Genomic DNA, 13453 nt, shown 5'->3' with positions numbered 1-13453 from the left:
TTGGTTAGTCTCTAAGGTGCCACAAGTACTCCTTTTCTTTTTGCGAATACAGACTAACACGGCTCCTACTCTGAAACTTGAATCTCTGTTATGAGTTATAAATAAACAATAACTTGGATTCTTTTTTGTTTCACAGATTGATATACTTGAAGATCCTGTTATTACAAATGTAATTGTGCTTCAGACAGTTTTACAAGAAGTGAGGAAACGGAGTGCACCAGTGTACAAGCGAATTAGAGATGTGATTGCCAATCCTGAAAAACATTTCTATTCCTTCACTAATGAACATCATCGGTAAGGTATAGCTTAGGGTACAGCAAACTTCAGAATGTACCACATAGGTAACCGGGAGACAACTGACATTTTTGCTGTAATGATGATGACAATATGACAACTGTAGTAGTAAAATTCAAGTGCTTTGAAGTTTCATCAACAGACATGAAATGATGCACTTTTAGGGTGGCTAGTTGTGAGACAATTGCAGGTACTTGAAAAGGAATATGCCTGAAAGTCAAATGCCTTCAGACACTTCAAAATACATTTACCTCAAAATATCCACATGCACTGGAAAATGATTTTGCATTCAGAAAAAATAACTTTTTAATTTAGGAACTAATGAAGCTAACGGTTTGCATGCATTTGTTGTCAATAATTACATGAATTGGTCTCTTGGCAATTGGATTGGTCCCTTAGTCTGGTTTACTGTGTGAAAAGCTTCATGCATGATTCTCCTGTGTTATAGTTGCTTTTGTTTGACTGGAGATAGGGTGTAGCTACCTGCCCCAAACCACTTTCACCTGCTGCTCTGACTCACTTCTGCACCTATCCCAAACCTAAATTTTTCAGTACTGTTGCAAAAGACACATGATTTAAAATGTATTAGCAACTTGAACCAGAATTTAATTTCTTCGCTATTTTTTCTTAATCACAAGCATGTATTGGTTTGTTGGTGTGGAAATTGCTGCTGGAACAGATCTCTGGTCTGTCTAGTAGTATCCTATCTCCAGCAGTGGCTTTTAGTAGATTTTCAAAGGAAGGCAAACCTTCACTCTACCACACAGACTAATGCATCTGGACAATTGTGCATTGTTAAATCATTGGAGAACTTGTGAAGGCCTACTTTGGTGGTTTGCTAATGCCAGGAAGTATGCAAGATTTGTAACTCTTGTGTTATTGTTGATGTGTTCTGTTAAATAGTTACCACATTTCACTCTTGTGGTGATCACTTTGCACATTAGTGAAATGCAAACTGCACAAGTGAACATCATATCAGTCTGGATAAAAGACAGTATATTAACTTAAATTGTCATTAGCCTCAGTCATCTAGGGTTTGATCCAGAACTCATTGAAATCAGTAGAAAGACACTCTCTTTGACTTCAGTAGGCTTTGGATCAGGCCCCTAACTTTTCTGAAGGCTTGTCTACACTACAAAATTAAGTTGACTTAAGTCCACTTACAGCCACCGCAGTAATTGAAGTGGTGATTCATGTCCACTCTTGCTCCTCATGTCTGTAGTGCGCGTCCTCACCAGAAGTGGGGCATTGTGGGACACTGACACTGGAGCCCAGCAGCCCTGGGCTGACAGCCTCAGCTGTAATCATGGGGCTCACAGCCCCCCGCAACTGTCAGCTGGGCACTGGGCTCATAGCTGCAGCCCCCCAGCCCCTGTGCTGACAGCTGGAGCTGTCAGCCAGGCACTGGGCTCACAACTGTGATCCTACCCCACAGCCCAGGGACTGACAGAGCTGTGAACCCACACAGGGCTCAGTTTCACAGCAGGGAACTATTAGCAATGAAATTGACATTCTTGTCAGGTTCACGGCTGCTATTATTTCACTTTTCAGCTTTGGCTGTCAGCCGGTGGGGGCTCTATGAGCCCCCATACCAGGTCTGACAGCCCAAGCTGTCAGCGCCATGTGGGGCTCATTGCTGGAATCCCCGGGCTACAGGGCTGACAACCGGAGCCAAAATGTGAAATAGTAGCAGCTGTGAACCTGACAAGAATGTCTGTTTCATTGCTGGTAGGTTCCCAGCTGTGAAACTGAGCCTTTCAGGCTCACAGCTGGGGCTGTTGCTGCGGGGGGAGTCCAGCTGCCAGGGCTGACAGCCAGAAGCACAGCTGCCACCTTCCAGTGGGGGATTGGGGTGTGGGGGAGAAGAGCCCAAGCCCGAGCAGTGGCTTAGGTTCTGCTCTCCTTCCCTCTCCACCCCCAGATCCCTCACCAGGAGGCAGTAGTGGGGCTCTGGGTCTCAGTGCTGGGGGGATGACTCTGCTGTCAGCCCGGCTTGGGGTTGACAGCCAACAGCTGATGTAAATAATGCAGCATCTACACAGAGGCTGTGTTGCCCTAACTACGTTGATATATGCACTGCGCCTCTCATGAAGGTGGAGTTATTATGTTGAAGGGAACATTGACTTCATTGGAAGCAGCATTCTAACGTAGACACTGACATAGTTAGGTCAACATAAACTGTCTTATGTCAACCTAACTCTGTAGAGTAGACCAAGCCTGAATCTTACTAAGTAACTTGACTCAATAATGTAGTGTTGAGTTCCATACCTCACATTTAAAAGATACAATAAAGTGCAAAAAGTTTAAGACAAATAAAAGGAAGTAATTATGTATGCCATCGTCTTCTCATGCTATAAGAAATGGCTAATGGTAGTGCCAAACATAATAAGAGTGTATAAATCATTTTGTATTATGGTAGTACCCAGAGGGCCCTGGGCAAGTTGGGGACCCTGTTGTGCTAGGCACTGTACAAACACATGGTAGGAGATAGTACTTGCCCTGAGGTGTGACCAACAAAAGTTGGGACAAGAGAATATTATTCCCATGCAGAGGAAGAGATATATTAAACAACTTTATCCAGGGACACACAAAAGATTCAGCAGACCTGGGAACTGAACCCAGATCTTCTGACTACCAGTCCATTTCCCAAACTGCAAGACCATCTTTCCTCTGACCATCCCCTTTCATTCCAAAGTAAATACTTCCATTATTTTTAATATCTTGTAGAACTCACCCCTAATATCTCTTAAGTTTTATTTTCCTTCAAGCTCTTTTCTATTTCTGTTGTGTGGGTTTATTTTTTAAATGAGGTGACTGAAACACTGAATACATACATATTGAGCCAGTAGCCTCATCTAGACATCCACAGAGACAACAGTCTCTCTTAGGGAAGGTTTACTGGGGTTGTTTGTTTGGTCAACAGACCTAGTGGTTTAGGTCTCTCTTTCAGTTGAGTGTGTCCTGGACCCCTGAATGGGTCTCAGCTAGGTCGGCTTCCTTGATGGTAACACCTAGTCCGGCCCAGCCTACGGCTTGGGGAGGGGAATCTGGGAGGGAAGCAGACCTGAGCCGCCTTGCACAACGAGATCCCAGCCCAGGGCCCTGAAAGTGTAAGAGCCTGGAGTGGCCTAAGTTTGGCCCACCTCCTAGTCACCTTCTCCTGAGCCACTTCCTACCACACCTGATGTCTCCATTTGGGGCATGTCTGCTGTTAAGTAAATCTCGTTGGCTTTAAACCTGCAATCTAGGGGCCAATGCAGGTAACTCTCTGGTGTTCCTGCACACAGTTCTCCTCCTTTGTTATTGTTGAAGGTAAAGGGGTAGGGGCTGCGTTTTCTACTGCTGAAGAGCAGTACTTCTCTCTTTCCTCACCCGTGCTGGAGCTTTCTTTATACTGGTCCTTTCCCCAGGACCATGCTAGGCATTGCCTGAGGGCAAAGTTTTCCTGCCCCAGTACTGCTCCAGCCCTTCCCTCTTTCTCAGACTTGGTGTGGGGTCTGTAAACTCCATCACAGGAAATAACTAATTTGGATTTGTTGGTGCATGCAAGTAACTTCTATTATTGTTTCTGTAGTGCATTATGTTTGTCCTTGTGTTGCTCAGTTAATGAAATTCATTAAGTCCCTCTGGAGTGTCTCACATCCTCCCTAATCTTGAATAATTTCTGTGTTGGAAATAGAATTTTCTCACTATTTTTCCTTATTCCCCTAACTTTTAGATTGTTGTTGGATATATTTAAACATCAGTAGCATCACACTTTTAACCTTGCTTTAGGATTTTCTGTTGGTTTCAGAGAAACTTATATAGAACAAGAGCAAGGAGAAACTGCTAATGACCGCAACGATAAAGCCATCCGAGTAGCAGCAAAATGGTATGATGAACACTTGAAGAAAATAAACAATGAGGAGACCATCCAAGTTATTTTACTAACAAATGACAGAAATAATAAAGAGAAGGCTGTGGAAGAGGGGTTAACTGCTTATACATGTAAGTTTGATATGAAGTATTTGACTTATTGCTGACATGTAAAAATCTCCTAGTGTCTTCATACTTATCTTGTAAATAAATAATCTTCTGCCTGTGTTTTTATAGGTGAAGAGTATATAAAGAGCTTGATAGCTAATCCTGATCTTGTAGATCGGCTTGCTTGTGTATCTGATGAAGGGGTATGTTTTCTTTTATTTATTTTGTTCCAGCTCTTCAAAAGAAATATAAATGGTTTGCAATATGGTGATACTGGTCTTTTTGTGCATTCTTAACTTATCAAAGTTTCGTGACCGTATTGTTTTGCTGCTGCTGGAGAAATGAAATGCTGCTCAGAATGCACTGTTTATGCAGTTATTAGAAAACCGTTACAAGTTACATGCAGAAGTCACAGTTACGGTAGATAGCTCCTCATTCAGTGTCGGGTGAAAACAATATCAGTTGAACCAAAAATGTAGATCTATAGCCAGAATAACTGGAGTAAACAAACATTGCCTAAAACTGGATTGTGGACCAGTTAGCTCTTCGGTTGTTCCTGTTATTTTAGAGCTCACATTAATATTTTTCATGAGTGTTTTCTGTCAATTTTTATTTAATATGATTTACTTGTATAAACAATTTAGGTATTTCAAATACCTACATACTCATATAATTAGCAATGATTTAATATGGGACAAAATATTTTCTGATTTACTAAATATATTAGAGTTCATGTGGTTCCAAGGCTCTCACTTTGCTCAATATTTCTCTTAAAGTTGTGGTTTTAGTAAATGCTTTAAATCACTCTAATTTGGTTGTGATTTTAAAGGTTTAGGATTTGGCAGGGGGTGAGAGGTTACATGGAACATTGAGAAATATTGTCTTGAACGGTTTTTCCCTCATACAAACTTGATGCTGTCCTGATAACCTCTGAATAAATATAAATGCACTTGATATCCACACAGTATATGGCTATGGTGTGCAGCTGCAGGCAGAAGAAAAGAACTCCCAGTATGTGATGCTTCCAGGGTCCTTGTACTGCTGTGAAACCTTTTGAGACAGTAATCCACTTCCTGTTAGCAGTAGCCTGCACATCTTATTGCTACCTAAACAAATGGTTATACCTCTGATTTTTGCACTGAAGTTCAGTAGTCTGAATTTGATGTCAGTGAGCTTAGTTTTAGAATAGTTATGAATGCAATGAATCAACTACAATTTTAACTTTTTTAACAGAAAGAAATAGAAAGTGGAAGGATAATTTTTTCAGAGCATCTTCCCCTTAGTAAATTACAGCAAGGCATAAAATCTGGAATCTACTTTCAAGGAACCTTCAGAGCCAACAGAGATAATTATCTTGAAGCTACAGTATGGATTCATGGAGATACTGAAGAGAACAAAGAAGTGAGTTTTTTGCATTCGATTTCATGTTTTGAAAAACATCCAGTGTGTTTTTATGAATAACTTATGGGTTTCTAAGGATTTATGTAGATGAGCCACATGACCTCTTACTGTTTTGAAATGTTGCTATAATGTCCCTTCGCTTAATGAAGGCCCTTTCTCTTAGTTTTACATTAGTTCTACATTAGTTACCTATATGTGATCTATGTCATGTCATCCCAGTTGTCTTTAACTCAGGTTTTCTACCAAGATCTTGGTTTTTATAGCACTGTCCGCTTCTTTTTTGTGAGCAGTGTGCATTTTATTGCGGCCATTTTTTTCCCCCTCCAGTTTTCTCTGCCACAACTCTGACTCTTTGTTAATCAAAGTGAGAAGATTCTCTATTGACCAATATACAAGTCCACGTTTTAAGACCAAGGAAATATGTCTGGAGTACATTCAAATATATATTTTTGCTCATCTTCCTGAGCACTTACGGAAGTTAGTACTCTGGGAATGTAATGTCGTAAAATCTCATTCTGTGGGCAAGTTAGTGATGGAAAGGTAGGGAAGGTCTCATTTGATTTGTTTAAAAAAAATCTACAAAATCATAATTTCAGTCGTGTCACCCTCTGCGTCGTAGGGAGGACTTGCTGCTTTCTTCCAGCTCCAGGTCTTCCAATTGTTGGAAACTTTGATAATACAATGTCTTTGAAAATGGGTCAAGTTGGGTATCATTTGAAAGTCCGGTCTTTCACAAACACAGTGATACCAAACACGACAAACCTAGAACAATTGTGTAAATATATAGTTGAGAACATTTTTAAAAATCAAATTTTTTTTAGTTTAACACAGGGATGCATTGCTTACATAAGAAGGACTTTGATCTTTGATAATCCTGGGGGAATTAGCCCTGACATGTAGGACTGTAAACTTTAATTCATCAAGTCATCATCAGAGTCATCTCCGTCTAGACAAATTGCCACTCTTGCATATCTCCGTATAAGGCACGCTGTTAGCCAAACCTTTGCAGGGTGTTGAGTATCCAGTCTGTTCATACAAGCATTTGATTACCTGAAGGATTGATTCGGGCATGCATGGTATTTTATATATCACTGGTGTGTGATAAATCCTTCCTCCAAGACCCATTCGTGCCCAGGAGGGGAGGGTAGTTTTTGGATGTGCTTGATCATCCACAGAACCATTCCATTGCTTGATGATTTGCCCTGTTGATACCAGATATAAATGCACCCCTTGTTGGTGGCAATTTTTTCCATTTGTCTGCTTCTTGGAAAGCATCCACCAACAGAGCTCTGCAAGTGTAATAATGTTGGTCTTCAAATGGTAAACTCAGCATATAAACATGTCCAGTGCATTTATTACCTTATTAGTGACTGTCTCAGCTGTTGTGACCACCTTCAGAGTAAGGAGAGAGTCATCAGAGGTTGAATAAAATGCCTCCCGTTAAGATAATTTGGTCATTCTAGCCAGCCTTCCAGTAGTATCACATCCGGAAACCTAGCATTGTAGCAACTTTTAATGGTCCAAGTGATAGGAATGCATCTCAGAGGGATATACAATAATTCTGTTCCACAACAGCAGTCACAGAAACACAATCTTGCAGAAATCTTAGGTGTAATGTCTCTCAGAGAGTGCTAGAACATCTGTGTCTTGTACAAAAATCCAGAGTTTAGTAGCACCTCTCTCTCTGGCATTGAGCACATACAAGATAACTTTAGTGTCAGCCGCCGTATGGGAGCTACCAAGAAACTCCTCTGAACTGGGTGATGTTAGGGAGCTTTATTGCTTCACCCACTTACTTCCCTGGTCCTTCTCGCATGAACAGAGAGCAACATTACCCGAAGTCCAAAGGTGCAAACAATTTGATGTTTATTGGGGTGAACTTCCAGCAAGCATGATTCCAGTTTCCTTCCTTAGTGTCCCCCTTCCCAGCTCTGACACCACAGAGCCTTACACCTGTGTCCCTGTTCCCATTCCTGCCCTTAGTCAAACATGATTCCAATTTCTGCACCCCTATTCCCTGTTCCCATTTTCCCCTTTAGCAAAACATGATTCCAGTTTCCCCATTCCCTCTTCCCATTTCCCGACACACCCACCAACTTCCTGATTGACTGCAGACTATATAGTAAAACTTGAGTTCTGCTTAGCTATACTTTAACCAGTCATTTTCCTGAAATTTAACTAACCAATCCTAACATATTGTAACATGATTATGTAACCAATTATATCCCACCACCTTAATTAGTTTACATCCAGCAAAATTAATTATACAGCAGACAGGAACAATTACAGAACCAGGCAGAGATTATACAGACCAACAATAGCAAAGTGGGAACTATAATGACAAAACAATACAGAAGTGAGGATTTCACATCCCAGCTATTGATAAGTGAGTTCTTGCCAGACAGGATGCTATCAAACTAAGTTTCCTTTTACGTTTTCTTGGCACTTCCCTTTCTCTGGAGGCGATAGGCATTATCAGGACAGGATTGTATTCCTAACAGCCCAATAACACCTTATTTCAATGTGACTGGTTTGGAATGTGAGGATGTGACCATTTGCTTCCCAGCTTATGGCTGCCTCTGTTGCTTAGCCAAAGGCCTTAGCCTAAGAACAGAACCTCAGACTGTCACAGTAAGAGAACGCTCTTACATCGGCAGACAGTGATTTTGATTCTTTCTTTTTTACCTCTATAACTAGCCAAGTGATAAGAATACACCTAAATTCTTAGAGTATAGGCCTTTACAGGCAGGCCTGAATATCTGTATCCTAACAGGTGAGGCAGCAGCTTCATTACACCATGTAACAAGGACAATTCTTTTCAGCATGCAAAGAATTGCTCAATGTTTTTCCTGCAAGGTATACAGTTAACTCGTACAAGTATGAGATAGTAGTTTCTTCATCACGACATGGGAGATGTTTGTGGAGTCAGTGGTTTTGTATTGGATGTGTGCAATACCATAGAGTCTCTTCTTGTAATATTTTTAATTGATTCCTCTGCATACATGTGAAACATGAGGTGGTGTGTTCTATATCTGTAATTAGATTTTTACCAACCCAGTAACAGATGTGAACTCCAGGATCACTGTTACAGTTTTACCATTGACTCACAGACTCTCCAGTCTGTCTGGCCACTCAGGCAAGCTGGACATAGTGACAAATGGTCAGTTACACCAACAGTCACAAAATATTCAGGTTTCTTCCGGTCCCAAGAGACCACTCACTTACCCCAGATCAGTTGATACCCTAGACCTTATACCAAGGAGCACTTCTGTAGCCAGTCCTGTAATAAGCTATCTAAAGGTTTATTAACCTTTATTAGGAAAAAGAAATGCTTTATTTTACAGAGTAAAGCAAGCAAACATACTCACATTGAGTTACCATCTGTGATTCCTAAAGATGACAGAGATGTGGTAATAATCTGTCTGTTCAAAATGTCTTTCAGGTCAACCCTGGGGAGCTCTGCTTTAGTTTAGTGTCTTTGACCCTGTGAGAGTTCAAACAACAAAGAGAGATGAATAGTTTTCTTTTGACCCTGTTTTATTTTTTACTTTTGGCTTTCCAGTCCATGAGAGGAGCTCTCTTGCATGTAGCATTTCTAAGGTGTGATGAGGCCATTCACAGTCCTTTGTATAGAGATGTCCCATAATGATCCATTTAATTTTGATAGATGTCATTAATGGGTGGGAGGGACAATTCCCCACTTGTGTGCACAAGTTCAGAGCAAACATTTTCAAGGTCATAAAACAAAACTTACATATTTCCTTATATTACATATTACATATTTCCTTATAGCATGGGATACAGACCTTACAAGTGAGATTAACGCATGTAGCAACTTACAAACATTTCATAGTCTAAACACTAAATACAGTCTTACAATAATAATTAATAATACTTATTATTACAAATATGCTGATTTGGTTTGCAGCTATGAGTCTTAGCTAATGCCTACAGTTTTGGTCAGAACTGGCACTTGGTTTACCAGTGTCACAAGGGAAACGTATGAAAGGTCACATTTGTGCTTTATTAAAGTTTCTTATACATTTAAGGTAAATTTTAAATCAGTTGAAACAAAGATTAACAATAAAAGGAGATAACTCTTGGATTTTCCAAATTCAATCTGGGTTAAAATGTGAGGTTAGTGAGAGTGAGAACACTAGGAAAGTATCTTTAGTACTGAAAGAGACCTGGGATGGAAAAAATAGTTATTGCTAACTCTTAATGACTGTGTAAGCTCTTTGGGACAGGGACTGCTGCTTCTATTGTACGTGTGTACTGTGCCTAACACAATAGGGCCTCTGCGGGACTACTGTAAAATTTTGTAATTTTAATATCTAAAACATTGTTTTCTTAAACAGATAATTATACAAGGGCTTAAAAATTTAAACCGAGCAGTTCATGAAGATCTAGTAGCTGTGGAAGTGTTGGCAAAAGACCAGTGGGTTGCACCATCCTCTGTGGTTTTGCAAGATGAGGGTCAAAATGAAGATGATGATGAAAACGAAGAAGAAAAAGAAAATACTGTATGATATAAATGACAGGTTTCTGATTCAGTCCTATTTGTGCTCCTGTGTTGTCTCCTTTCTTCTTGTTGCTTGGCAACCTGGAGAAAGATCTATTTCAGCTCTTGAAAGATAAGTTCAATAGGTCTAGTTAAAAATTTCCAAAATTTATAGTTTTGACAAAATGGATAAAATTTTATAACGATACCAGTTTTTTTCATCCAGTTCTAGTGGTGAGAGATGTGAAATCAGGAACGCCAGTGTAGCCAGGTCATAGCTGGATACAGACTTTCTTACCTCTCACTCTCTTCTCCATGTGATTTGTATAAAATTTCCTTCAAAACTAGACGTATCCTCCAGTTTACCTGCTGCTCTTATTTTTTATTTTATTTTTATGGGGATGATAATTTATTGAGAATTTAACTTTTTATGCCTAGACCAAGAAAGTAAAGATAACATTGATGATACGTGTACTTAGCAGCAGCTTAAGGGGGTGTCAATAAAATACCTTACAAAAACGCTGGTTATTTAAAACAAAAACCCCACAACAACCAGGAAATTCACATGTAAAGTTAAATTTCACATCTTTTCAAATATTTATATTTCTTTTAAATACATAGAAAAGATGCCTACGCTGTTTAAACACTGCCTTTCGTAATTTCTGAGAAAAATCAGAAACTTTACCATCCTTTTATTTTTGATTACAAATAACAATTTGTTACAGATTTCTTCTTATTAGGGACCACAAAAACTTGGATGCCTTAATCTTAATTACACAATTGTCCTGCTAACTCCTGCCTTTATTATAGACATACAGATGTACTAAATGTGCACAGATATGTAAAAAAGATGCACTGTACAAGTTTCTAATTAGAAAAATAGCATACTGGGGGTGATCAGTCCCTGCTCATAAATGGTCCTGCTCCTGGAATGTATGGAAGGTCTCACGTGATTACCTTCTGATTCCATGTACGAGCCAGTTATTAGACACGGAGCTAGGTCCAGATTACAGCTCTTGCATGAAAAGAGCAAAGGTTAAATGTGATGACAGACCATTAGCCTTCAGTGGGGTCATGTATATAAGGAACCATTTATAAAACATTCTATGGTACGTATTTGTGATACTCCATTCACAAAAAGAGACAGGAAGATAGTATTTCTGTGGGGGTAGAGTTCAGATACAGTGGGCACCTTAATTTCCATATAGTCAAATGCCTGTTACATTAACTTTGAATTTCCTGGCTTTTAAATTGTTGTCTTAAAATAAGCACATAGCTTCCTCCTCCCCCATTCACATCCCCGAGTAATGAGACTCTTTTGTTAAGAGGTTTACAGAACAGCAAGGGTGGAGGAGAGTTGAGGGATTGTGTGGGCAGCAGAACAAGAGAGCATTCCTCTTACACACACAGATTTGAGGTCATTGGGGATAATCAGCTGAACATGAGCTCCCAGTTCGACCTTGTGGCCAAAAGAGCTAATGTGATGCTGGGATGCATAAACAGGGTAATTTCAAGTAGGAGCAGAGAAGTTATTTTACATCTGTATTTATCACTGGTGTGACGACTGCTGGAATACTGTGTCTGGTTGTGATGTCCACAATTCAAGAAGCATGTTGATAAATTAGAGTTCAGAGAAGAGCTATGAGAATGATTAAAGGATTATAAAACCTGCCTTATGGTGATACACTGATCTCTTTCAGTCTACTTACCTTAACAAAGAGACGATTAAGGGGTGACTTGATCAGTTATAAGTACATACATGGGGAACAAATATTCAGTAATGGGCTCTTTATCTAGCAGAGAAAGGTATACCTGATCCAAATGCTGGAAGATGAAAATAGACAAATTCAGACTGGAAATAAGGCGTACATTTTTAACAGCAAGAACAATTTAAGCATTGGACATTTAAGCATTGGAACAATTTACCAAGGGTCAGGGTGGAGTCTCCATCACTGACCAATTTTTAAATCAAGATTGGATGTTTTTCAAAAAGATCTCTAGGGTTATTTTGGGGGCAGTTCTGGGGCGGTTGTATGCAGGAAGTCAGACTGAATGATCACGTCATCCCTTCTGGCCTTGGAATCTATGAACCCTTTTTGCAAATTTTTTTTCTCCACTGTGGTGTTCTTATGTAATATATCTGTACATTTAGGGTTAAAACCAGTTTAATCTAAACCAAAGCAGCTGATGTCACACCTTGCAGACATTAAAAGTGGTGTAAAGGATATGGGAGGATGAGAGAGTCATGGTCCTATTTATGATGTCATAATATAGTTTATGACCATTACAGTGGCAGATAAAATTGTGTCCTTAAAGCATGAGTTAGATTATTTACTATATTAGCTATGTTTAAAATAATGAACTCAAATACTGTTTGTGTTTAAATCCTAGCTAAAGTCATCTGTAAGCAAGAATATGTTGAGACCATCAGGAAGAGTAGTAGGTATTATAAAAAGAAATTGGAGACCATTTTGTGGCATGCTTTCCAAATCACAGATAAAAGAGGTAAGCAAATATTCTGTTTGTTGTAAATGTTTTTTTAAAAAAAAAAAAAAAAAAGAGGGGGAATGGGAAAAGTTATTTCTCCTCCTTTTCTATTTTAACAGGCCAGACGGCATTTGTTTACACCGGCTGATCGCAGAATCCCTCGAATTCGAATAGAAACCAGACAATCTTCTGCATTAGAGGGACAAAGAATTATTGTTGCTATTGATGGTTGGCCCAGAAATTCCAGATATCCTAATGTAAGTTTTAAAATAAAAATTTCATTATTCTATATCTGAGGATAGTAATTTTTAATATAATGATCAGAACTATTAGTAGTATTAAGCTAGGTGACTTAAAACTTTCTTGTGTTACATGTTTTGAGTACCTTTAGCAATGCTGAGGAAGTTCCCAAAATAATGATATGATTGAATAACATTTGAGGTCACAGCTCTCAAACTTGAGCATCTAAAGTGGCCCCACTTTTTTTTTTCTTCAGAGGTGCTGAGCATCCATAGCTGCTGCTTACTCTCAGCTCTTGTATTTAGGCTTTGAAAGTCTGGTCCTAAAGTTCTGAAATGAAATATTTCTGAACTGATTCTGGTGTTTTTACTTATATAGGCCAGGGAATGCTGTGTTTTCCTTTTCCTGTACATTATTGCATACACTGACAGTACTCAAGAATAATAAACAGGGCTCGAAGTTAACCTCTGTGAAGCACATTATGAGACTTCGAAGTGAAAGAAGAACTTTATATTTCTAACTATCTGGGAAATCAAATCAGTGTCAAAAGAGTATTATAATCTGAAA

General features: G+C 39.3%; 1 protein-coding gene across 3 annotated transcripts in view; it reads left to right on the top strand.

The window, feature by feature from the left end:
- Positions 1–13453, top strand: part of DIS3 (DIS3 exosome endoribonuclease and 3''-5'' exoribonuclease) — a 32952-nt gene that overhangs the window by 1130 nt on the left and 18369 nt on the right. Inside the window, exons 2-8 of one of the 3 annotated variants that reach the window (XM_048852136.2) lie at positions 137–294; positions 4088–4281; positions 4387–4460; positions 5491–5658; positions 10017–10181; positions 12551–12664; positions 12766–12903. In XM_048852136.2, coding sequence (XP_048708093.1) covers positions 137–294; positions 4088–4281; positions 4387–4460; positions 5491–5658; positions 10017–10181; positions 12551–12664; positions 12766–12903 — 1011 coding nt within the window. Of the gene's footprint in view, positions 1–136; positions 295–4068; positions 4282–4386; positions 4461–5490; positions 5659–10016; positions 10182–12550; positions 12665–12765; positions 12904–13453 lie in introns of those variants that run through there. The other 2 variants (XM_048852156.1, XM_048852146.2) reach the window with 2 other exon arrangements.

The sequence above is a fragment of the Caretta caretta genome, chromosome 1 (assembly GCF_965140235.1).
Source record: "Caretta caretta isolate rCarCar2 chromosome 1, rCarCar1.hap1, whole genome shotgun sequence".
Taxonomy (NCBI): Eukaryota; Metazoa; Chordata; order Testudines; family Cheloniidae; genus Caretta; species Caretta caretta.
This window is presented reverse-complemented; position numbering and strand designations above follow the sequence as displayed.